General features: G+C 41.2%; 1 protein-coding gene across 1 annotated transcript in view; it reads right to left on the bottom strand.

Moving 5' to 3' along the window:
* Window positions 1-19,092, bottom strand: part of CCDC92B (coiled-coil domain containing 92B) — a 101,625-nt gene extending 82,533 nt beyond the window's left edge. The window contains exons 1-2 of the mRNA XM_077294404.1: window positions 18,743-19,092; window positions 6,556-6,700 (exon numbers count right to left, since the gene is read on the bottom strand). Coding sequence (XP_077150519.1) covers window positions 6,556-6,685 — 130 coding nt within the window. The 5' untranslated portion in view covers window positions 6,686-6,700; window positions 18,743-19,092. The remainder of the gene's footprint in view (window positions 1-6,555; window positions 6,701-18,742) is intronic.
* Between the last annotated feature and the right edge of the window lie 5,770 nt (window positions 19,093-24,862).

The following is a 24,862-nucleotide window of genomic DNA, read 5'->3' as shown; positions in this document are numbered from 1 at the left end:
GCTGTTCTTCCTTCTGTGTTATCTCTGTCCAGGAGCTGCAGCACCCTTGTGGCTGCACGGCCCCTCCAGTACTTCTGACTGCTCTCTTTTCTTTCTGCCAGGAGCTGCAGACTCCCACGTCTGCTCAGCTACTCTCCTTTTTTACCAACTGCGCCTAAGCTGAAGTTCCTTGACCAGCTCCTCTCTGGCAATCTCTGACTCACTGACTGACTTTCCCTCCAGACCAGAATATATATAGGGAAGTTCCATTGAAAACTGGGTTCAAAGCTCCCCCTTCTGGCCTGGAGTGTGAACATGTTGCATGTTTGTATATACCTGATAGAGAAGATCCTCCTTCGCTTCCAAGCGTGACCTCACTCTCCCCGTGAGGAAAGCAATGCCACTGTGACAACCAGAACCCTGGGGTGTTACATATATATAATATCTTTTACTGATGTACATGCAGCTACTTAGTCTAAAAAGCTACCTGAACCAAGGGGTGTTGCTTAAAGCTGACATATTTATTGAGAGGGCACCCATCCAGTATAAAGTTGCAGAGCTCCAGACATCTCCACCCTCCAGCACGCTGCAACTAGCCCCCCACTGTAACTACAATGAGAGACGTTATTATTACTGGAGACATTTTCCTTCCAAGCTCTTCAAGGTCAGGTCTCACATGCTAATACTGTACACAGGGGCAAGATCAGACTTTATCTTACGTGGCACACCATCTAAATAGCTTGCAATTAACCACGAGAGTGTGACAATGGGATGACTGTGCCGGCAGCAATCGGGAAGAGAATTGCTCTGCTTTCTCTCAGTGACACTATATAGGAAATAACAGCTTGCCTCCATGTTCTTCACCAGAACTTATGTCACTCATTAAGCAATATGGTACATAAAATAAGTAAAGATGTGCAAGTAAATAAATAATACTAATCACAATATTTCTGTCTTCGGGGATAATTAGCTGAAATCGAGTACTGTATTTTACCATATTATAGCTGTTTGCATACTTAATGTTGGCTACTAGCTCCTATCAGTCGCAAAGATCCCCCCATTGTGCCAGAAGAATGATTTACAGTATGTAGGAGTCTATGGTAGGAGCTCTTGGGAATTTCCACATGGCAGCTGTTTCTTGGCTGAACAGCAGTGTGCTCAGGTGGCAAATGGGAGGAAAATACATCTTGTGTGATTTCTAATTTACAGAACATGAATCTCATTGATCTCTTATTACACTGTCTGACAGCTAAGCTATCAATCCAGTATATAAAGCTGTTCTTTTGTCTTTAACAAACTCTATGAATGGGCAGTACTGCATCAAAGATAATAGAACCTGACTGCAGCAAACTAGTGGATTAGCAATATAGGGGTCAATTATGGTCCATGGTCCTCACTCTATGGCTCGTAGCGTTATACATGTACTGTACTCATGTGCTGGCATCATCAATGTTATTAAAAGTGTTTTCTCACTATTATGGTATATTCAAAAATTCACAGAAATTCCACCTCATAACATCATTTATTAAATATGCCTTGAAAGTGACCACTTAAAGCAAACCTGTCAGCAGGATTTTGCTAAGTAATCTACAGGCATTGTCAGGTTGGCGCTGTTATAGTGATTAAAATGATACCTGGGGTGAAGAAATTGTCTTGTGATTCTTGTGTAAATCAGTGCTAGAAGATTTCAGATAATGAGATGCCCATGCTCCTGGGCCGGACTGTAGGCAGAGTCTTATCTTCCAGTTCTGAACCAGAGAAACCAAGGAGAGACCTGCACACAGGACACTCCGAAGCACAAATATGTTCCTCATCATAGAGAAAGACTGTTTGTGCTTCGGGGCGTCCTGTGGGCAGGTCTCTCCTTGGTTTATCTGGCCTAGAGCAGGAAGAAAAGACTCTGCCTACAGTCCCGCTCTGAAGCACAGGCATATCATTAACTTAAAGCTTCTAACACTGATTACACAAGGACCACAAGACTGATTTCTTCAGCCCAGGTGTCATTTTAATCAGTTTAACACTGCCAACCTGACAGTGTTTATGGTTTACTTTGCAAAAGCCTGCTGACAGGTTCACGTTAAAGGGAATCTGTCAGCATGGTTTTGCTATCCCATCTAACTGTAGCATAATGTAGGGACAGAAGCCCTAATTGCAGCAGAGTTACTTACAGGGCTGCTTGCTGTCATTTTAATAAAATCCCTGATTTCTCTGTTGCAGATCTATCAGTTGTCTGAATGCTGAGCTCTGTGTAACCCCTCTCACATCACTGGCAGCTTTCTGCACATGCACGGTGAACACACAAAGCTGCCAATCAATGGTAGAGGCAAAGTTATACAGATCTCATGAATTTGGAGGACTATATGGCAGCAGATTTACTAGTCCTCTAGTGATAATCGCCTGCTGATAAAACTGTGATTTTATGAAAACTACTGCAAGCAGCTCAATAACATATTGTTGCAATAGACAGATGACAATGGCACTAACTGCATAGAATATTTATAAATATCACTGAGGCGTACCTGGGGGGGCGGGGCATGGGGCCGCCTAATGCGGCAGTCCGAAGTGCCTCCCCCAGCAGCTGCATTCTGCCTCCCCCTGGATTGGGAGTCTGCAATTCTCTGAGTCAGCTGTCAAGCTGATAGCCAACACTGAGAAGCTGCAGCACATCGGCTCCCAGTGATTAATTGTGCTAATGTCTTAGAGACATGAGTACAATTGAGGCTCTCACCACCGGGTCAGAGCGACGTCAGGAGTGTGATCCGGTCATGTGATCATGCTGCTAACATAACTTGCCAGCGTCCAGAAGAAAGAAGAACATCGGCGGTAAGTGCTCCACACTGGAGCTGAAGACACCAAAGATTAAATGTAAATGGGGAGGGGGAGATTTGTTTTTTGTTGGGAGGGATTTATTCTGTGGGGGTAGATTTATTCTGTGGGTGAGAGATTTTTTCTGTTGGGAAGATATATTCTGTGGGGGAAGATTTATTCTGTCGGGGGAGATTTATGATGTGGGGAAAGATTTATGATATGGGAGGAAGAATTTCTGTGTGGGAGATTTATTCTGTTGTGGGAAGGAGATTTATTCTGTGGTGGGATAGAGATTGTCATGCACAGTGTGGGAAGACTATGGGTACCGTCACACAGTGAAATTTCCATCGCTGCGATGGCACGATTCGTGACGTCGCAGCGTCGTATGAATATCGCTCCAGCGTCGTAGACTGCTGTCACACTTTGCAATCACGGCGCTGGAGCGATGCCGAAGTCCCCGGGTAACCAGGGTAAACATCGGGTTACTAAGCGCAGGGCCGCGCTTAGTAACCCGAAGTTTACCCTGGTTACCAGCGTTAACGTAAAAAAAACAAACAGTACATACTCACATTCCGGTGTCTGTCCTCCGGCGTTCTGCTTCTCTGCACTGTGTAAGCACCATAGCCGGAAAGCAGAGCGGTGACGTCACCGCGTCACCGCTGTGCTCGCTTTCCGGCCGGCAGGCGCTCACACAGTGCAGAGAAGCTGAGACGCCGGAGGACAGACACCGGAATGTAAGTATGTACTGTTTGTTTTTTTACGTTTACGCTTGTAACCAGGGTAAACATCGGGTTACTAAGCGCGGCCCTGCGCTTAGTTACCCGATGTTTACCCTGGTTACAAGCGAACACATCGCTGGATCGCTGTCACACACAACGATCCAGCGATGTCAGTGGGTGATCAAGCGACGAAAGAAAGTTCCAAACGATCTGCTACGACGTACGATTCTCAGCGTGATGTATGATCGCAGTAGCGTGTCAGACACAGCGATATCGTAACGATATCGCTAGAACGTCACGAATCGTACCGTCGTAGCGATGGAAATTTCACTGTGTGACGGTACCCTAAGTGCAACACGAAGAGATGAGAAGAAGGAAGCCCAGACTCCAGGGAAAGGGGGAGTGGAGACCCCTAGGCAGATCTGATTACACCCTACCTTCTCTATCGTCCTTAAATTGATTGTTCACCAATTTCTGAGCAGGAACCTAAGCCCTGTATCTCCCTAGAGCTAGGCCCTGGATAGCGAGGGAGAGGGGATGATCACTGGTCAGTCCCCACTGTAAACTAAAGACAAAAAGGTAGACAGACAAGAAAATGAACTTAGTTTGAGCAGACTCAAGAGAGGTAACACCAAACGTCCTCAAACAGCTCCAGAGAGGATGTTAACCAACTGCTTTAGCTCCAAGCCTTCACAAGGGAAAAATGTAAATATCACTGGCAACTCTCTGCAGCAGACTGGGAATTTATAAACCCCCAGGTCCAGGTGTGTCAACTAGAGCCAGAGGGACGTTGCCGCTGGGTCCAAGAGTCAGTAGGATTACGTTGGCATCTGTAATGCCAAACGCAGAGATCTTCTGCAGCAAGATGCAGAGCGACAGTCTGTTGTATCTGACACACCTGTGACAGAGAGTTAGTGTAACAAGGCAGAAGATTTGAGGACACCAGTTTGGGAAGCAAGGGAGGAGACAGGTGCAGACACAGTATGTGAAGTAATGGGTGCAGACGCAATATGGGGAGCGAAGGGGGGGTGGGTGCAGACACAATATAGAGAGTCGGGAGATTTGTGAGGAGACAGTATGGTTAGCAGGGGGATGTGAGAGAATACAGAATGAGGGAGGGGTAAATGTGTGAGGAGACTATTGAGGGTAGTAATGTGAGGAGACAGTATAAGGGGAGAAAAGTGTGAGTGGGCAAAGAATAAAGACTGAGTAGTGTGGGGGAACAGTGTAAGGTCACAGCCAGGGAGGGGGAGTGTGGTGAAGGGGCCCAGTATAGAGACTGGGCCCTATAGGGAGACACTGAGTGAAAAGGAGCCCCAATATGGATAGGAGAAGGCAGTGTGGAGAACATGTATCAAAAGAGGAACAGTGTGGGGGTAATATTTTGTGCAGGGAATATAGTGAAGGGCAATTATTTATTAAGGGGCTCAGCATAGGAGCATTATAATGACACTGCTATCTTTAAGGGCATTGTGTGGGGATGTGCTGCAGAAGACCGTAGAAGATAGAAGTGTGCAGTGAGGAGCAGTGGATGAGAAAAGCCATCATGGCGTCTGGACAAAATGAAGATGAAAAGAAAGGGACGTTGTCTCTGGAGTCGTTCATCTGAAAAGGTACCTGGATGTAAATGTTTTTTGTGATACTGACTAATTGTCATATTTTTATTCATGTTAGGAGCACTAAATGGGTTGTCCAAGTTTGGGATGAGTCTGCAGTCATTCTATGTGACTGCAGACTTCTGAATTCTCACAGCTTGCACTGCTGGCGATTAGCATACATGCGGTCACGTGATGACGAGACATGTGTGGTTTCACTCAGTGAAAATGAAGTGAGCGAGGCCGGACATATCAAGTTGGAATGTGGCCAGAAGTATCCAAATCGCAAGGGAGAATCCTAAAAGTGTGCAGTGCATGTGCTCTAAGAAATAAGAGGCCTGCAGTCACATAAAGTGACTGCAGACTTTCAGCTCAAACCTGGACAAGCCCTTTAATTATAAAATAAAGCTGCGTAGTATGCCAATCCTAACAGCGTGTCATATACTCACTGTCAGGATTCAGCTTTGCTCGCAGGTTCCAGCCACTTCACTCATATGTGAATTTCATGCTTAGGGTCATGTGACAACTAGCTTTTGTTCCTGCTTCTCTCTCAGTTTTTCACTGAACATTGAGAAAATTAGAGAGAGCAGCTAGTCGGTACGTGACTAAGTGTGCAAATGGCATATGTGCTTTGAGACGGGGGGTCACTAAACTAAATTCTTGTCCCGGGTACCAGAAAACCTAGATAAAAGTCTGAAATATCAGTAAATATGTATTATAGTTATAGTCTCCTTGTCTGCTCTGTCCTGCTGGTTACATGTGTGAGTACAAGTATTCTTCACTAAATATGACATTTTCATTATTAAGCTTATGTGGAAAAGCCATAGTCCTTCCTCCATAAGAGGGCATCTAAAACTGTGCAACGGGCATGGACACTTGTGAGGACATATAAAGAAATGTTATTAAAATTGTAAGAAGTTGTTTCCCATATAGATATCTTTTTATGGATCTTTCTTTCCCTTTAGAGAAGCCTATGCAAAGAGGTATAAAAAAAATACTAAACTTAGAATATGCTGTGTTTGGAAAAGAAAAAAAATAAGTCTTCAAAATTCTTCACAAACTATTTGCAATGCTATTAATCTTGTAATATTTTCACACATACTTACAGCAAATAGCATTTTTGTGCTTAAAAAAAATAAAAATAAAGCATAAAAAAGTTCCTAAAAATCTGGAGAAAAAAGCAGATAGAAATCTCTGTGTTATCCGTTTTTTTTCATGGACCCTTTGACTTGGCGAGTTTGATCTGCAGCAATAACCAAAAACGGACAAGTCTTGCTGTTTTTTTTGTGTGCAGATAATCCGGACTTTAATGGGTGTGTGCCCTCTCCGTGGAATTCACAAATAGCACATGTGCATGAAATACGGACGCTCTAATGAGGCCTTATTGTTTTGTATCAACTGGAGAGCCTGATGTTGGTGATAACTGATGGAAGGAATGAGTAAAAACAGCTCACCTGTACAACGTTTCTGCAGGCGCTGAATCTCCAGTTGAAGATCATGCAACATTTCTAGTTGTTCCTTTTTTAGGAAAGTAATGTTGCGCTCCACGCTTTGAATTTGCTGCTCCAAAGACTGAGTCTCCATTACGAGAGTCAACTCCTGCGAAGGAATATAACACAGAGGATGATACATGCATTAGTTAGGCAAATAATCAATATAGAAACAAGAAGATTACAGAAGATTAGAACTACGGTACTTCTCAGCTCAACATCACCCTCACCTGCAAAGGAAGCAGCTACTGGGGTGGAATCCTGGCATCTACAGCAAAGTGTTACATAGTGATGAAAGCTATTGAACTCTATGAACGAATTTCTAAATTGTGGTATCGGTCATATAATGAGCACCTAATGGGTAAAGTATGGATTTCCTTTCATTGAAGTGCTTATTCTTGTACATTTAGAGTTTCCAAAGAAATGCCATTATGCTAGACCCCAGTCACAATGTCAAAAGCCCCTAATTCATCTTAATTCAAAGTCACTGTAACCAGTTTTAGGGATGAGAAATGTTCTTTCTGTTTGTTTGTTTGTTTGGGGTATTCCCTTTGAAAATTTTCCAAAGCAAGTAAACTAAATAGCCAAAAGTATCAGGACACCAACAGGAGCTTTTATGACCTCCCATTCTAAATACTTAGGCATTACAATGGAGATTCCCCCCTTTTGCAGTTATAAACAGCTTTGCCCCTTCTGGAAAGACTTTCTAGAAGATTTTTTGGTGTGTCAGTGGGAATATTTTCCCATTCACCTTCAAGAACACTTGTAAGGTCAGACCCCATTTTTACAATAGGGGTCTGACTCACAATCGCCATTCTAGTTAATCCCAAAATTGATAGATGGGGTTGAGGTCAGGGCTCTGTGTCAAGTGCTTCCACAACAAACTCACCCAACCAACTATGCCTTTATGAACTTTGCTTTGTGCACTGGGGCACAATCAGGCTGGAATAGAAAACGGCTTTCTCCAAACTGTTCCCTCAAAGCTGGAAGCTACAATTGTCCAAAATGTCTTGTAATGCTGAAGCCTTAAGATTTTCCTTCACTGGAACTAAGGGGCCTAGGCCTACCCATGAAAAGCAACCCCATAGAATTATCCAAACTTTACAGTTAGCATACGGCTGGGTTCACATTACGTTATAGGCAGTCTGTTAGATGGACTACGTTACACCGCGGCATAACTCGGTGTAACGCAGTCCGTTAACGCCGCCATTAAGCCCTATATCGGACGCATCGCTAGCGCACGCCCACAATGGGCGTGCGCTAGCGATGTGCCGTCATTGAGTGACGGTCCCTGGGACGCGGGCTGCAGCGTTTCCGGGTCTGTCACCACTAGCGCAGATAGAGCATCTGCTAGCTCTATCTGCGCTAGCGCGATCACATTTCGGCACTTGTGTTAACGCAAACAGTTTAACGCATGTGTTGAACGGGCTGCTTTAACGCAATGTAAACCTAGCCTAATTCAGTCTGGCAGTCTTGCCCAGCATGGTCTGTTCTATAGATCTTGACTGGTGCAGGGCTGGGCCTCAGGTCTAGTACATCCCTATGTCTGTGCCATGGTGTCCATCCGAGCACACGTCCTGCTATTCTCTCTCATTGGTGCCAAATCTCTACCCGCATTGTCACTCCAGCCTTTTATATTAGGGAACTGTGTCATGAATGTCACCTGACCTGGTGCTCCATCTAGTCTCGCCCTTCTTGAAACACTCCCCCCTCTTATTGGTTCCACAAGGTTCCGTTTGAGCAGTAGGTGTCAGTCTCCGGTTGCAAATGCCACACAGCTCTGGGGAATCTCATCTTCCACAGCACACCCTCTTACATAGGTATCACTTATAGTTGTGTTAATCAAATAAATATTTGTTGGTTAAGGCTACGTTCACACGTTCCTTTTTTTCATCCTTTTTTTTTCAGGTCCTGTTTTGAAAAACCGCAGCTAAATTCAGCGCTGATTTTAGCTGCGGTTTTTGATCCTTTTTCTTCTGCGGATTCCACTGCGGGTTTCCAGTTTCCTATTGGTGCTGCTGGAAACCCGCAGTGGAATCCGCAGAAAGAATTGACATGGTACTTCTTTTTTCTGCAGGCAAAACCGCTGCGGATTTGCCTGTGGAAAAAAGGATCGTCGGCACAGCGGGTCCTGTTTTCCATTGGGTTACATTGTACTGTAACCTACATGGAAAACTGCTGCGGATCCGCAGCAAAAACCGCACCGTGTGAACATAGCCTAACACTGTGTCCTCATCCTCTGCGTTGTTGCATTGGCGTACTTGTTTACACACTTTAGTACTCGGTGATCCCGATTGTCTTTGTGGTTGAGTTGCTGTGGATGCTAAACACTTCCACTTTTCAATAATACCATTCACAGGTAAATATTTAGGAGGGATGACATTTCATGAATTGACTTGTTGGAACAGTGGCATCCAATTACAGTAGCATGCTCAATTCAGTAAACTATTTAAAGCAGACCTTTCTTTCAGAAAACTTTGTAAAGGCAGGTTGCATTGCGAGAGGGCCAGATATTTTACAGTTGTAACAATGAAAATCCTGAATTCAAAATTAATGTGTCCACTTGCTTGCTAAAATAGTCCTTCTGGCCCATACAAATAGTGAATAGTGACTTTTTTCAAAAATATTGGAACACGTAGTTGACTTTTCTTGAAATTATCTACACCCTGCGGCAGGTATTTTTTTTAGCGTCAGTTGTGGATTTGATCAATAAAGTTGGACCAAATAGCTCAGTATGCTGTACTATTATGTATGGTAAAATCGCAGACACCATGGGCATGGCGATAACCCAAACGGAGCACATTATAGCCAATGGGGTCTGCTGGGTGCACGTGGTGTCCACCATGTCACATATCAGGAACTGCTATTTATTTTGTTGTTCACATGACCTAGATGACCTAAAATAAGTAGATGACTGTACCGATGTTGCCCAAATTAATTGTGGGTCTGCAGAGCTAATCACTCAGCTACACCTACATGACATAGCGAAAAGTATCGCCATTAGTCTTTAAGCCTGCTGTTTGGACAACAATAGGCAGTCATTTTCTGCTCTCCGGCTGCAAAACGATGATGACCTCTGTGTTAATAGCTATAGTCAGAGCTGCTATTCCACCATTCATACGTAGTTAAGCTTCATAAGTAATTATTTATAAAGTCATACTGTACTTCCACATAAAAGCCCACAGCAGGCTGCAGTTTAATGAACAGTGACATTTAGAGTACAATTTAGTACCATGCATGCATTTTTAGGCCTGAGCCAGCATTAGATGGAGGCTTTTACTCAAAATTGTCTACAGCACAAATATAACAGACCCAAGGTCCAAAACCAACACAATCCGACATTAATCAGATCCTAGGAGCAACCGCTGCCTCTAAAGAACATGCTATGATCTGCCTTATTCTGCACACTGTGCATGTGTCCTTATCATTATAGAATAAACCCATTTCTATCTATTAAGGCACCGCTGCAGGGTTTCTTTTATTTTTCCACTGCAGCGGTGTCAGTAATGTGAGGACCCTATACGTAGTATTATCCTTAGCAGCCAGTTGGTCTTCTGCAGATTGTGACCTGCCGGATCGCACCATTGTTTGCTGGGAAAGCCGGAGGTCACTTTTCAATGTAAGTCTATGAAACGAAGAACGAGGATTTCATAGACTTAGAGCTTGTGACCATTACCCCTGACTTCCACAGAGTCAGAAGTTGTGGTCACAAAATGGCGGATTGGGACCGAAGCAGCACTGGAAACAGCTGACTGAACACAGCGAGTCGGTGAGTATAAGAAACCGCTGCCCTTGTTCCGAGCACCATGTGCTCACTCAGCAAGGCTTTCTTTTCAGATAACTCTCATTGTGGCCAAGTGAGACCTGCAATACATTTTCTCCTGTTACCCTTGTGAAAATAATAAAATTTGGAGGTAAAGTAAAATTTTTGTGAAAAAATGTTAAACGTTCATTTTTTTCTTCTATATAGCTTTTGCTCCTGTGAAGCACCGGGAGGGTAAATAAACTTCTTGAATGTGGTTTTGAGTACTTTAAGTTTTTAGAAAGGTGTCACTTTTGGGTATTTTCTGTCATACACGCCCATCAAAGTGACTTCAAATATGAGATGGTTTTGTAAATTTTGTTAAAAAATGAGAAATTGCTGGTCAACTTTTAATCCTTCTAACTTCCTAAGAAAGAAAAAATATGCTTAAACAGTGGTGCAGATGTAAAGTAGACATGTGGGAAATGTTATTTGTTACCCATTTTGTGTAATATAACTTTCTGATTTAAAGGCATAAGAATTAAAATTTAGAAAATTGCTAAATTTTGGCAAAATGTCCGATATTTTCACAAATAAATGTAAGTCATATTGAACAAATTTTACCACCACTATGAAGTACAATATGTCACGAAAAAACAGAATCAGTGGGATCCGTTGAAGTGTTCCAGAGTTATTACCACATAAAGTGACACTGTTCAGATTTCAAAAATTTTGCCTGGTCGTTAAGGTGGTCAAAATTGGTTTTGTCACTAAGGGGTTAATGGGAACCTATAATCAGGTTTTTGCTACACAGTATGAGAGCAGCATGATCTAGCGATGTTTCAGTTATTGGCTGCTTGCTGTCTTTTTTTAAAATCCCTTTTTATCTGCTGCAGATCCACCAGTTCTCTGTATTTTGAGCTTTGTATAACCCTATACAGAGCTCATGAAAATACTTGACTTCATGGCAATAGGTTCACTAGTCCTATCAAAACTGCACTAAATAGCCCAGAAAGTGACATAGCACTGGAATCAGGGACTCTGCCCCTATATTATGCTGCTCTCAGATTAGATGGCAAAAACCTGGTGACAAATTCCCTTTAATACACAAGTGTGATTTATATAATAATATATAATAATTATAAACCTCACATTATTTATGTAATACTACATATTTGGTTTTGTATGTTCCTTTATCAAAATTCTTAATGAAAGTTGCGGAATGTCAGTGCAGTAAAAGTACAGATTTTACACTTTTTAACCCCTAATATGTTCATCAGGTATTCATGTTCGATTACAACCCAATTTTTTTTTAAAAACTTGGGACATGTAAAATGTGAAGAAAGCAAGAACGTATTAATTTGGAAATATCTTACGGCCATATTTTATTCACAGCAGAACAAAGGACACAGATCAGAAGCTGAACAGTAGATATTTTTCCACAATTTGCTCATTTAGAAATTGATGACAGCAATACATCTCAAAAAGTTGGAACCAGGGTTAACAAGGCTGGAAAAGCAAGTGACACTAATGAACAATAGCAGGAGGTTCAATTTTCAACTAAGCCACATGACGGTGTATAAAAAAATTATGTTAGAGAGGCAGAGTCTCTCAGAAGCAAAGATGGTCAGAGGTCACCAATCTGAAAATAAACTGTTTCTAAAAATTGTGGAAAAATTTCAGAAAAATGTTCCTCAATGTAAAATTGTAAAGACTTTGAATATCCCGCCATCTACATAATGTCACAAAAAGATTCATGATTCTGGTGAAATCCATGTGCTCAAGGGACATCCATCGATGACTGTCGTTACTAGATGCTCGTCATCTATGGGTCCCCTGGCGGCACTGCATTAAAAACAGGCATGATTCACTTATGCACATCACTGCATGGGCAATGTAATGCTTCTAGAAATTGTCTGTGAACATAGGTCACTGTGCAATCTACAAATTCAAGTTTCAGCTCTATCATGCAAATAATAAGTCATATATCAACACAATCAAGGAACACTGATTTATGATTGTTGCTATGGAAGACCACATAGATCTGCACCGGTGCTGTAAAAAACAATAAGTAATTTTGAATAAAGATTTATTGGACCATTTAAGATAAATTAAAAGTAAAGTTTAACAAATCTCCCAAAATTCAATTCAGCAGATTTGTGGAAGAGGAAAAGAGAAAGGTCCAAATCACATCAAATTATTTTGGTGCAATTTTAAATTGCCTGAAACTAGTTAAAAACTAATAAACTCTTATACGCTCATCTCCTCATTGACATTGAAATACATTATTCCCTTATGACCTCATGGGGTCTAGCCAGTGCTGGGGACCTACTGGAAGAACTTAAGGGTGGATTACACAAAAGAGCAGTCAATCTGTGGGCTAGGCAGGTAGTGGTAGCAGCGAAAAAGGTTTGGAGAGGTCCAAAGAAAATGGAGTACAGTACATATTTTTTAACCTCTTATCAGCCTTTAGAACTCAGCAAAATGATGGCCAAATGGCCACCATTTTGCTGGTTTTGAGTAAATTGATTAAGATAGAATTTTTTTTTAGAAATTTGTAGTGAAATCAATTTGTTTAGAATTCATTCGCTCATTGGGAATGGGAGAATAAAAACAAAAGGTTGTGAAGATGGAAAAAGATTTTTAACCATGAGCATTTCTGCTCTCATGTATGTAGTTTAAAGGCCCACATACACAGTATATTAAAGTAGTACAAACCCTCCCGAGGCTCCTAACTCTCAGGGAATATACCAATTGGGTGGTTTGAACTTTTTTGCCCAATCTTTTTTGATCTGGAGACAGATAAGCCGGCGCCAAATCACCCAAACTATGCAATCATCTGTATGGATGGATAGCTCTTGACTAAACGAGAGAGTTATCTTAGGTCTATAGACACATTTTAGAACTCAAGTTCTTAATAGATACTATTAACAGTGACCCTTGAAAAGTTGGAAGAGAAAACCTATGTGTAACCTATTACGATGTGATATTATCCTAATTTATATTGTGATACAGTAACTTCTGTTACAGGCAGGGGCGCTGCATGGTCTTTTCAGAATATGCACAGAGGTGTATTGAGGCAATAAGAATGCATGGCACTTGTGGGTATAACTGGTGATGAGACAAAGTCCAGCAGGATTGTAAATGGCCGGTATGTGTCGCAGAGGAAGTCTGCGCGGTAAGGCTGCAGTATTGTTGTTCTGGGACCCGTAGTCCCACAAGTATTTGTATAGTTTATAGAGGGAGGCTTACTGGGCTAGTTTGAAGAGCTGGGTGAGGCGAACTAGCCACACACCCTCCCACCTGTGGGGGTGGTTACAGCTTCATAATGTGACCAGGGTGTGGGTCACATGGTTGAGAGTGTTTGGACCTGAATGGTCTGTACTGTAGGTTCTGGAAGAGGTCAGGTCTGTGTTGGAAGCTCCTGTGAGTGGAAACTTCCTGGAAGCACCTGGAGAGACCATGGACCTGGTCAGTCTGTGTTGGAATCTCCAGTGAGTGGAGACCTACTGGAAGCACCTGGAGAGACCGTGGACCTGGATGGTCGGTGTTGGAAGCTCCTGTGAGTGGAGACTCCCTGAAAGCACCAGGTGAGACCATGTACCTGCAGAGCCTGGGACGGCTTCTGTGTTGTCAAAGACAGGACTGACAAGGAGACGGCGTGAGGAGGTGAGGAGTGTAGATCCTGGAAGGTAGCCCTGGACAAGGGGATTGTAATATATGGCAGAGAGGTTTATCTGCTGCATGAACAGACTGGTGGTCGTGATATGTTCATGGATGTAATGAAATGGACTTTATGTTATGTGGTTTATGTTGTATAAATAAACCAAATAGACTGTTTTTGTGAGAAAACCGTGCCTGACTACGTTAATCCGCTGCCAAGCGAGTGTTCCCCAACACAAACAGTAGGCGCAACGCCACATTATTAAAATTACTGGTAATGTGGAAGCTAGATGAGATCTGATAAAGTAATCCATGCTCAGGTCCAATCTATCCTCTATGTTTTCTGCACCACTGAAAATTGTTTCTTAACCTTTTCTTATACAAAGCTCTAGCTACTTCATATTTTCTGTAGGAAAATGTTTTAAAATCCATCTTTTTTTCAGATAGACATCGAGGGTGGCCAAATAAAATCCACAAAAACAAAACCGACTCCTCAAAAGATCCTTTTTATCCATTATTGCATTAACAAGATCAGTAGTGAAACCATTAATTGCCACAAAATGGCACGCACATTGGTGGACTCACACAGAAATTAAGAATTTCATAAAAGGTGAAAATTCGTTACAAGACATCTCTGCTCCTCACATGAACGGGACAGATTTCACACTATAGAAGTAAACAATGAAGTTACTTATGAAATGACAGCAAGCCAAGATCTTAACAAGTATGAGAAATCGATAGAGAAAGTGAACTACAAAACTTTGCTTTTCAAAAATATACTATTTAGATTGTTTTTTTCCTAATCAGAAACCATTAAAATGGGCTAAATGGTTTGGCCACATAGTATGGGATATCAATATTAGATCGGTAGGGATGCGACACTCTACACCCTGACAATTAGTTTCTGAGGGTGGTGAGTGAACTTCTGAGATGCTGTTCAAACATAGCAGCTCCGTCAAAACTATAGTGAATGTGAAGTTCCCAGAGGTATCCGGCCTTGGCCACTATAGGATCTACGGAGCTGCTGTGTTCCGGCAGCATCTGAGAGCTTCTGGCCAGCGCCGGCAACAGCTGATCAGCTGAGGTGCTGGGTGTCTTACGCCCACCAATCATATATTGATGGCCAATCCCGTTGATAATAGTTTATCGAAAGCCTACTACTTATACAACCTTCTTTACCTTCATGTACAGTGAGACCTTTCTAAAAGACTAATACTTTGAGGAGACCACCCCATGTAGGCAGTTATATTGCATTTTCCTATCTTCTGTCTATATTAGTGTTCTAATATGAGAAGACCACCTTTCTAGAAGACCATTTTGACCGCATTTATAAGTAGCTTCTCAAAGAGATTCCAAAGTATGATTTTGTCATGCCTTTTCCTACAGATGTTGTAAAGTTAAAAATAAAGAATGTGGTAAGCTACGCTGATGTCATTGTGAGCCTATGCTGGTTGAGTAGGTGGTTGCTCATTTAGCCTCCGTGACAAACAGCTGCGCCATACAATTATCAAAGCTGCCACAGTACGACTTCAACATGTGGATGAGATGTGTGTATATATATATATATATATATATATATATATATATATATGTATACATATATACTGTACATATACCGTATATATATGCAATTAAAGTGAATGATGACAAACACAAAGCCAATTATGGACGTTTAAGAAAATACAAGTCCTATTTTGTATCACACAATATGTCTCTGTATTATTATTCTCCCTTATTTTTGGTTACAGTGTCGGGATGTCTAGAGTAACTTAGTATCATCTGATGTCACCATAAGTGACTCCCAAAAGCAAGGTAGCAGTGATTTTTAGAATCTTCTGGTATTCGGCCATATATAGACTACTTTGATTGAAGTACCTGAATTCTCTAGCATTTGTTGTAGCTGCTGTGATCCCATAAAGTGAAGCTGCTGCAGTGTTAGGCAGATCACAGTGGTTTTCAGACGCTCATGTAAGCACGCCGATTTATTCCTGTGCATTATTCTAATTCAACAATATGGAACAAAGATCTATTTCTGGAAATGCAGCAGACATGGCTTCTTTCAGGAAGTCACTTAATGATACTACTCTAGCTCACATTCAATTTCGTTCCAGCTCAAGAGAAAAATCAATACAAAGCTGTCCATTCAAGCAGAAAAAAGGGCAATGTTGACTGCTTGCTGGTTATGTCACGTGCATACAGCATAATTTACAATTAACACCAGAAAAAGTGAGAACCTTAAATTATAGAGCATTTTGGAATATTCTATGTATTTACTTTTTACGTGACAATATTCCCACTAGTCATCCTTCCTTACATAATATGTGGCCATCATTGTGTCTTGATCATATAACCTCTAAGTTTGGACTGAACGTGCAAATAACTCCATAAAAATGATTACTCAGATAAATGTCCAGATGTTACATCCTTAATAAGGATGATATCAAAAGACTGAAAGTCACCTACAAACAGAAATCAGGTGTGAATAGGTGCTTACTAAGAGTTGCCATCTCCATAATTAACCAACAAATAAAGTAGCACTCTGTAGCGCTATAGCATGAAAGCATGAAATATATGAAACTTGAATTGCATTTCTACACTAGAAAATATGAAAAATTGAGAATACTTAGCGCATAAATTGGCCAATTCATGTGTACCTGGCTGCCACAATAAGGTGATGCTCGTTGCTGGGAACCTGCCTAATGTGAATCTGCTCTTAGGCTAAAGCCTACATCTATATGGGAAGGTAGGATCTTGCTGTAATTAAAAACACCTGAGGCTAATGGGTGGAGTGCTCAGAGAGCTTATTTATACAAATATCAAAAGACTGACTCAGTTCCAAACAGAAATCAGGTGTGAACAAGTGCTTACTAAGAGTAGCCATCTCCATATGTAACCAACAAATAAAGTAACACTCTGTAGCGCTATAGCATGTAAACATGAAATATATATACAGAGTGCTACTTTATTTGTTGGTTATATATGGGGATGTCAACTTTTAGTAATCTGTTCACACCGGATTTCTGTTTGGAAGTTTCAGGCTTTTGATATTTGTATACATGGGCTCTCTGACTGAGCACGCCACGCATCAGCCTCAGGCGTTTTTAGTTATAGCAGGATCCTACCTTCCCATATAAATGTAGGTTTTAGGCTAAGAGTGGATTCAAATTAGGCAGGTTCCTAAGCAATGAGAATCAGCTTATCGCAGCTGCTGGGCACACATGAATTGGCCAATTATGCGCTAAGTATTCTCAATTTTTCATATTTTCTAGTGCAGTAATGCAATTCATATGTCATATAGTTCATGTTTTCATGCTATAGAAGAATCCTACTTTATTTGTTGCTTAATAAGGGTGATGACTTTTTACTTTAAGTGAAAGATAAGGTGTAAAAGGGCAGTCCTCATTGACATAAGAGAAAAGTAGTGTGAAACCACCATTTTTGGCAGCCTGGCTGGCAATCTAATATGTTTTAGGTTAGGGTTTCCATTATCCCCCAATTACAGGTAATTTCGAGGAAAGGTTTTTTTTTTTACTGTCGGACAGTCCACGTAAGACCTTCTTTCAGTAATCTTGCTGCCAGTGATTATATGGAGGGTATACCAAAATCAACTATTGACATTAGTTTATATATGTTGGCTTATTGACCCAACCCACAGCCGATATTATCAAAAACAGTAGACCCCTATCTTGTTCCAGTCTATAACTGAATGGGTTATGGGATATATGTAATACTTCATAATGGAAGAGACTGCATTCTAAGTTGCTTTCTTTACAGAGAAAATATAAATGTACTAAATATTACCAATTAGCTACTAGAGAGAGGTGAATGTAGAACGTGCCAAGATTTTGGTAGGTGGTTTCCACTGCATGCTGTTCCTGTTTTTTTGGCTTCTTTACAATTTTACGCAGAGCTTGATTACAAAGTGCGTCACAGAACTGACAACCCTGAAAATATGTGCCGAGATTGCAGGATCTGGTGAGGAAATGGACTCTTAGCTAAAGCAATGTAAGAAAGGGATCAGTTTCTTCTTATATTTAAAGGACGCATCACTCTCATAAGACAGAACCAGGGACGAATTAAATTTCAACCCTCAAAGAATTCAAGTTTTATATTTTATACATGATATTCAGTCAATAATCAGAAGTCCTTATACAACATACAACTATGTGTGATAATAACATAACAAAATAAGAATTATTCTTCCATTGTTCATTATAGACATTGATTAGTAAATTTGACTTTAAGACATTCAGAAAGTCTCCTAAAAATGTGTTTATAGTTTCTGAGGCTGCAAAAACCTTGTCGCAACTAATGACCTCAATGTGAAGGTTATCATAATCATCATTTTAGAAAATAAAGGAAAAACTGCCTATAACAGTCAATGCTAATGTATTAATTACTAAATATGGAAGGAGAGAGACGAGAATGGATATGACACAAGACGATGTGCTCAATAACCGATGGGATATGTTTTCGTATACTTGGTTTCAGCACCATGGACACATCACATGATCTATAACTGGGAACTTTAAAAAGTTATTTTACTGTGAAAATTAATCCGTTACATCTGCGACAGATTCTCCAAACCCAACCGATGTTGTCTCAGTCAGAGAAGATATGATGCCCACCCCACTAATTATCTAGATAGACTGTGGGATCACGCCAAGCACGTTTCCCTCTCACTTTCCCTATGAGTCAGGCAGCCTGGAATGAATTGTTTACATGCAAAGAGCACAGCCATCTTACCTGCAGAGAAGGAGGATGTTAGGAGGGGTTTGCTGCAGATTCACCTCATTAGGGCTACATAAGGGCTGAAAATGATGTATAGGCAAGGACAGGGATGATGCACTGGAAGTTCACTGCAGAGGGGAGTAAGGGTAAATCCAATGTAAACATTCCATGGCAGAACATATGCCGCCCATTCTCAGTCCTTGGTGTCTGTGCTATGGGACTGGGTATCCTCCTTTGCGATATGCTGCAGGCCTCCCTCTATGTAACAAGGCATCAGGCCAGGAGGCTGGGCACAGGATAAGGCGTAAACAGAACAACGTGACAGAAGCTGGTGAGCTCAGGCTGGGTCTCTCATCTCAGAAACTGGAGGGGGAGGGAGGCTCAGCCTCATCAGCATGATGAAATCATCACCGCCACCTCCCAAAGGATTTGCTCTTAGTGCACAGGATGCTACGAATCATGTCCTTACCCTGCAGAAGAATTGCAAGGCTGTCCCCTCTCTTTAATCTTTTAAATATACCTCTCTTCTATCAATGGGTGCAGGCTTGACAGTTACTCATGCCTCACGGGATTGGTATGATAATGTATGACCTCTATAGTTTTATATTAAGCCCAATGGTAAAAGGAAACGTCAAGTCAAGGCAATTGGTGGTGTTTATTGGTGCATGTATAAGGTATATCGAGAAGCATTGAGCGGCCCTTTACTCTAAGGATCGATTGGGATCCTAAAAGTCGGGTAGAGATTTGCCATCACTTACTAATTATTTGAATTGTTGCATACAACGTTTTAATATAGCGGCGCGTCAACTTACAATATGATCGACTTTTAGAATACCAAGTTGAAAATATTGTGACTTTAGACGATGTTATGAAAAACTAGTAATTGGTTCCAAAGCGTAAACCCAAAAAGAAATAAAATAATGATTGAAGAAAAATAAGTATAAAACAAATTATTAAATCAAGTCATAGAGAGATATTGAAAACTGTATATCATGTTCTATGTTTAGGAAATGAGCTTCTGTAGGATCTTCTATAGGACACATAGTGTTCCCGAAAGATGAAGGTGCTACACCCTCCTTGTATGGGTAAAGAATAGTACAGGACAGATCATACCACACTGTACTCTAAATAGATGCCAATAGACAACCAGTGCATGCGCCTCAGTAATACAGTGGGTTATCGGTAAAATGTCCATGCTGATCGAGATCTTCAGCAAATCACAGGTGCCATGATCCAGGAGCAAAGGGTCAGGCATGTTGAAGTCCAACAACTGTGTTTTCCACTCCATGTCTGCAGAGCTGCCCTCATTGGGTTATTGGTTAATACTAACAAATTGGTTATCAGCCCTGATATTTATCTAATTTGCATTGTTAGCTTAATATCTTAAGGTTCCCATACACATTCTCAAACAACCAATTTTGGTTGTACGGGTGCCACACTATTCCTAGATATGAGAGATATTTGGGTAAAGAGGGGTTGAACATGTTGAATTTCAATATGCCTCATTGATGGTTTGCACAGGAGGTAAGTATGAGACAAGTATGTGTATGGGGAAGACCCACACACTCATTGAAAGTGTATTGGGGAGAGTCACATGGCCGTATAACTTGGATGAGGATCGCAAAGTAATGCTTGGACTGGTCGTTGGCTATCCCGACCGAATTGTGACAGCTGCATAGAAACACATGCGGTCATGCTCCGGACGGGAGAGTCAGTCAGGGCATTGCATTGTGATCCTCAGCTGAGTTATACGGCCGTGTGACTCTCACCAAAAGGTGACCATACACTTTCAATAAGGGTTTGCATCTTTCCCATTCACATACTTGGCTCCTTTCTGAGAGGACAGTTTTTTGTTCCCTGTTGGGAGAGGCTGACTGCAGTGTTCAGTGAGATTACTGCCCAGATAGGGTCACGTCTTTCATGATCACTGTTTCTCCAATTCCAGGAATCTCCAATAATATTTACCTTCTAATTGATTTGAGCAGCTCCGTATTTATTGATCCTGTAATAAAAGGCTTTTTACAATGACCGGTACAGCAGCGATCAGTGCAACAGTTTCCTTCATGTTTTAATCAGTAGTCTGGACCAGAGAGCAGATCATGGGCAGCTGCAGCCTGCCTCTGCATTGGCCTATGTATAATACATGAGTGTTGTGGATACTTGTGTGAACAGCTGTGGAAACTCCATCAACCACAGTAGCAAATACATAATATATTGCATGGTTGTGCTGTAGTGATATTATGTGTCTATATCAGAGTCCCAAATATATTTTTATGATGACCAGGGAGTGTACTGGAACTAAGCAGCATCCTTCTCTTTTGTCTTTCTCCTTTTCTTCGGTAAGGCACCCATCTGATTGTAAGTACCTGCAGTATCAGCTGTGTACCTGGCGCTGCCCCAGCTGCTTAGTTGCCTGGTGATGTTTTATATATAGTCAAACGCTTTTCTGAAAACTGCTTCAGCAAACCAAAATGACTTTCAATTCATGCGCAGCCATTTCACAATGCAAAAATGTTCCTCCATGTATCGTGACTCAACGTGAACAAACATGACTGAAGGAAATCAAAGGAGATCCCTTTCTGGCCACTGCATGGTGTTCAGGTATTATATTAGTATTCTGTATTATTTGGTATAAATATATAATGGGCGCTATGCAGCACTATATATTGCTATATAATATATACAGTGCCTTGCGAAAGTATTTGGCCCCCTTGAACTTTTCAACCTTTTCCCACATATCATGCTTCAAACATAAAGATACCAAATGTAAATTTTTGGTGAAGAATCAATAACAAGTGGAACACAATTGTGAAGTTGAACAAAATGTATTGGTTATTTTAATTTTTTGTGGAAATTCAAAAACTGAAAAGTGGGGTGTGCAATATTATTCGGCCCCTTTACTTTCAGTGCAGCAAACTCACTCCAGAAGTTCATTGTGGATCTCTGAATGATCCAATGTTGTCCTAAATGCCTAATGATGATAAATATAATCCACCTGTGTGTAATCAAGTCTCCGTATAAATGCACCTGCTCTGTGATAGTCTCAGGGTTCTGTTTGAAGCACAGAGAGCATCATGAAGACCAAGGAACACAACAGGCAGGTCCGTAATACTGTTGTCGAGAAGTTTAAAACTGGATTTGGATACAAAATGATTTCCAAAACTTTAAACATCCCAAGGAGCACTGTGCAAGGGATCATACTGAAATGGAAGGAGTATCATACCACTGCAAATCTACCAAGACCCGGCCGTCCCTCTAAACTTTCACCTCAAACAAGGAGAAGACTGATCAGAGATGCAGCCAAGAGGCCCATGATCACTTTGGACAAACTGCAGAGATCTACAGCTGAAGTGGGACAGTCTGTCCATAGGACAACAATCAGTCGTACACTGCACAAATCTGGCCTTTATGGAAGAGTGGCAAGATGGCAAGACGAAAGCCATTTCTCAAAGATATCCATAAAAAGTATATTTTAAAGTTTGCAACAAGCCACCTGGGAAACACATCAAACATGTGGAAGAAGGTGCTCTGGTCAGATGAAGCCAAAATCAAGCTTTTTGGCAACAATGTCAAACGATATGTTTGGCGTAAAGGCAACACAGCTCATCACCCTGAACACACCATCCCCACTGTCAAACATGGTGGTGGCAGCATCATGGTTTGGGCATGCTTTTCTTCAGCAGGGACAAGGAAGATGCTTAAAATTTATAGGAAGATGGATGGAGCCAAATACAGGACCATTCTTGAAGAAAACCTGTTGGAGTCTGCAAAAGACCTGAGACTGGGACGGAGATTTGTCTTCCAACAAGACAATGATCCCAAACATAAAGCAAAATCTACAATGGAATGGTTCACAAATAAACATATCCAGGTGCTAGAATGGCCAAGTCAAAGTCCGGACATCAATCCAATCGAGAATCTGCAGAATGAGATGAAAACTGCTGTTCACAAACGATCTCCATCAATCCTCACTGAGCTCGAGCTGTTTGCCAAGGAAGAATGGGCAAGAATTTCAGTCTCTCGATGTACAAAACTGATAGAGACATACCCCAAGCGACTTGCAGCTGTAATCACAGAAAAAGGTGGCGCAACAAAGTATTAAGTTAAAGGGGCCGAATAATATTGCACACCCCACTTTTCAGTTTTTGATTTTCCACAAAAATTTAAAATAACCAATAAATTTCGTTCAACTGCACAATTGCGTTCCACTTGTTGTTGATTCTTCACCAAGAATTTACATTTGGTATCTTTATGTTTGAAGCATGATATGTGGGAAAAGGTTGAAATGTTCCATGAGGGCTGAATACTTTCGCAAGGCACTGTGAGTCCTTTAAAATGCATTTAGAAATGCATCGCTAGTTCTTTAGATCAGAAGTACATTATCCACAGCAGCAGTTCTAGAAGTTGTCCTAGGGCTATCCCAGAATAGCAATAATGCACAATTAAATGGGTTGTTTCATTTTGTTTAATTGGTAAAATTGCAAAGAGTTTGAAATATAATCAAACTTACAAATAACTTTTAATTAAAAATCCTCTCCATTCTCAAGAACAGAAGGATTTTTCATTCTATAGTTTACAGTTAGTTGCTGTAGTTACTTAGGCGAGGAGTTCGCGCTCGTAAGCTGTTTGTCAAGCAGCTTGCAAGCGCTACTTTGAAGCTTGCCAGGTTGCTGGACATGACCAGATTCAATTCCCTTGGACACCTTCCATACTCTATAGCAGTGCAAGTGTTACTGGAGGCAGTGTGGGCAGTTGCTTAACCCCTTAACCCCCGGAGCTTTTTTCTGTTTTGCGTTTTCTTTTTTTCCTCCCCTTCTTCCCAGAGCAATAACTTTTTTATTTTTCCGTCAATATGGCCATGTGAGGGCTTGTTTTTTGTGGGACGAGTTGTACTATTGAACGACACCATTGGTTTTACCATGTCAAAATGTAGAAAATGGGAAAAAAATTCCAAGTGCAGTGAAATTGCAAAAAAAGTGCAATCCCACACTTGTTTTTTGTTTGGCTTTTTTGCTAGGTTCACTAAATGGTAAAACTGACCTGCCATTATGATTCACCGGGTCATTACGAGTTCATAGACACCAAACATGTCTAGTTTCTTTTTTATCTAAGCGGTGAAAAATTTCAAACTTTGTTAAAAAAGAAAAATTGCGCCATTTTCCGATATCCGTAGAGTCTCCATTTTTCATGATCTCGGGTTGGGTGAGGGCTTATTTTTTGTGTGCCTAACTGCTGTTTTAATTATACCTTTTTGGTGCAGATACAATGTTTTGATCACCCACTATTGCATTTTAATGCAATGTCGCAGCGACCAAAAAAACTTAAGTCTGGCGTTTTGATTTTTATTCTCGCTGTGCCATTTAGCGATCAGGTTAATCTTTTTTTTATTGATAGGTCAGGTGATTCTGAACGCAACAATACCAAATATGTGTATGTTTGGTTTTATTTTTATTGTTTTATTTTGAATGGGGCGAAAGGGGGGTGATTTAAACTTTAATTTTTTAAACTTTTGCTTCAATAGCCGTGCTTCAATAGCCTCCATAGGAGACTAGAAGCTGCCACAACCTGATCGACTCTATTATCAGATCGCCTCTATATAGCAGATTTACTCACTTGCTATGAGCACCGACCACTGGGTGGCACTCACAGAAGACCTCTGGTTGTCATGCCATCACACCGGTGACCCGCGATTACCGCGACGGGGGTCACCAGTGTGCGTATTTCCAGCACTATTGCTGAAAGCGCTTGTTAAATGCCGCGGTCAGCGTTTAAAGCAGCATTTAAGGGGTTAACAGCTGTGGGTGGATTGCAATTCCACCCACGGCTATTGTGAGCACATGTCAGCTGTTCAAAACAGTTGATATGTGCCCAGAAAGATGTGGGTTCACCGCCGGAGCCCACATCAAAGATAGGGAGTCCGATTTTGTTACATAACAATCTGGTTTAAGTATTTTTGTATTCAAAATTGTGTGTGATGCATCAGCACTAAATAGTCTAAGTTGGTGAAAAGAAAAAAATATAGGCATAAATTAAATTTATGTGATCAATTAACTAAAAATTTTCACTGATAATGGATTGCCATCAAATCTATTATTTTCAAATGGAAAGAACATGGTACCACAACAAACGTGCCAA

Source organism: Ranitomeya variabilis, chromosome 3 (genome assembly GCF_051348905.1).
Source record: "Ranitomeya variabilis isolate aRanVar5 chromosome 3, aRanVar5.hap1, whole genome shotgun sequence".
NCBI classification, from domain to species: Eukaryota; Metazoa; Chordata; class Amphibia; order Anura; family Dendrobatidae; genus Ranitomeya; species Ranitomeya variabilis.
Note: the sequence above shows the minus strand (reverse complement) of the source record. Positions and strands in the feature narration are given on the sequence as shown.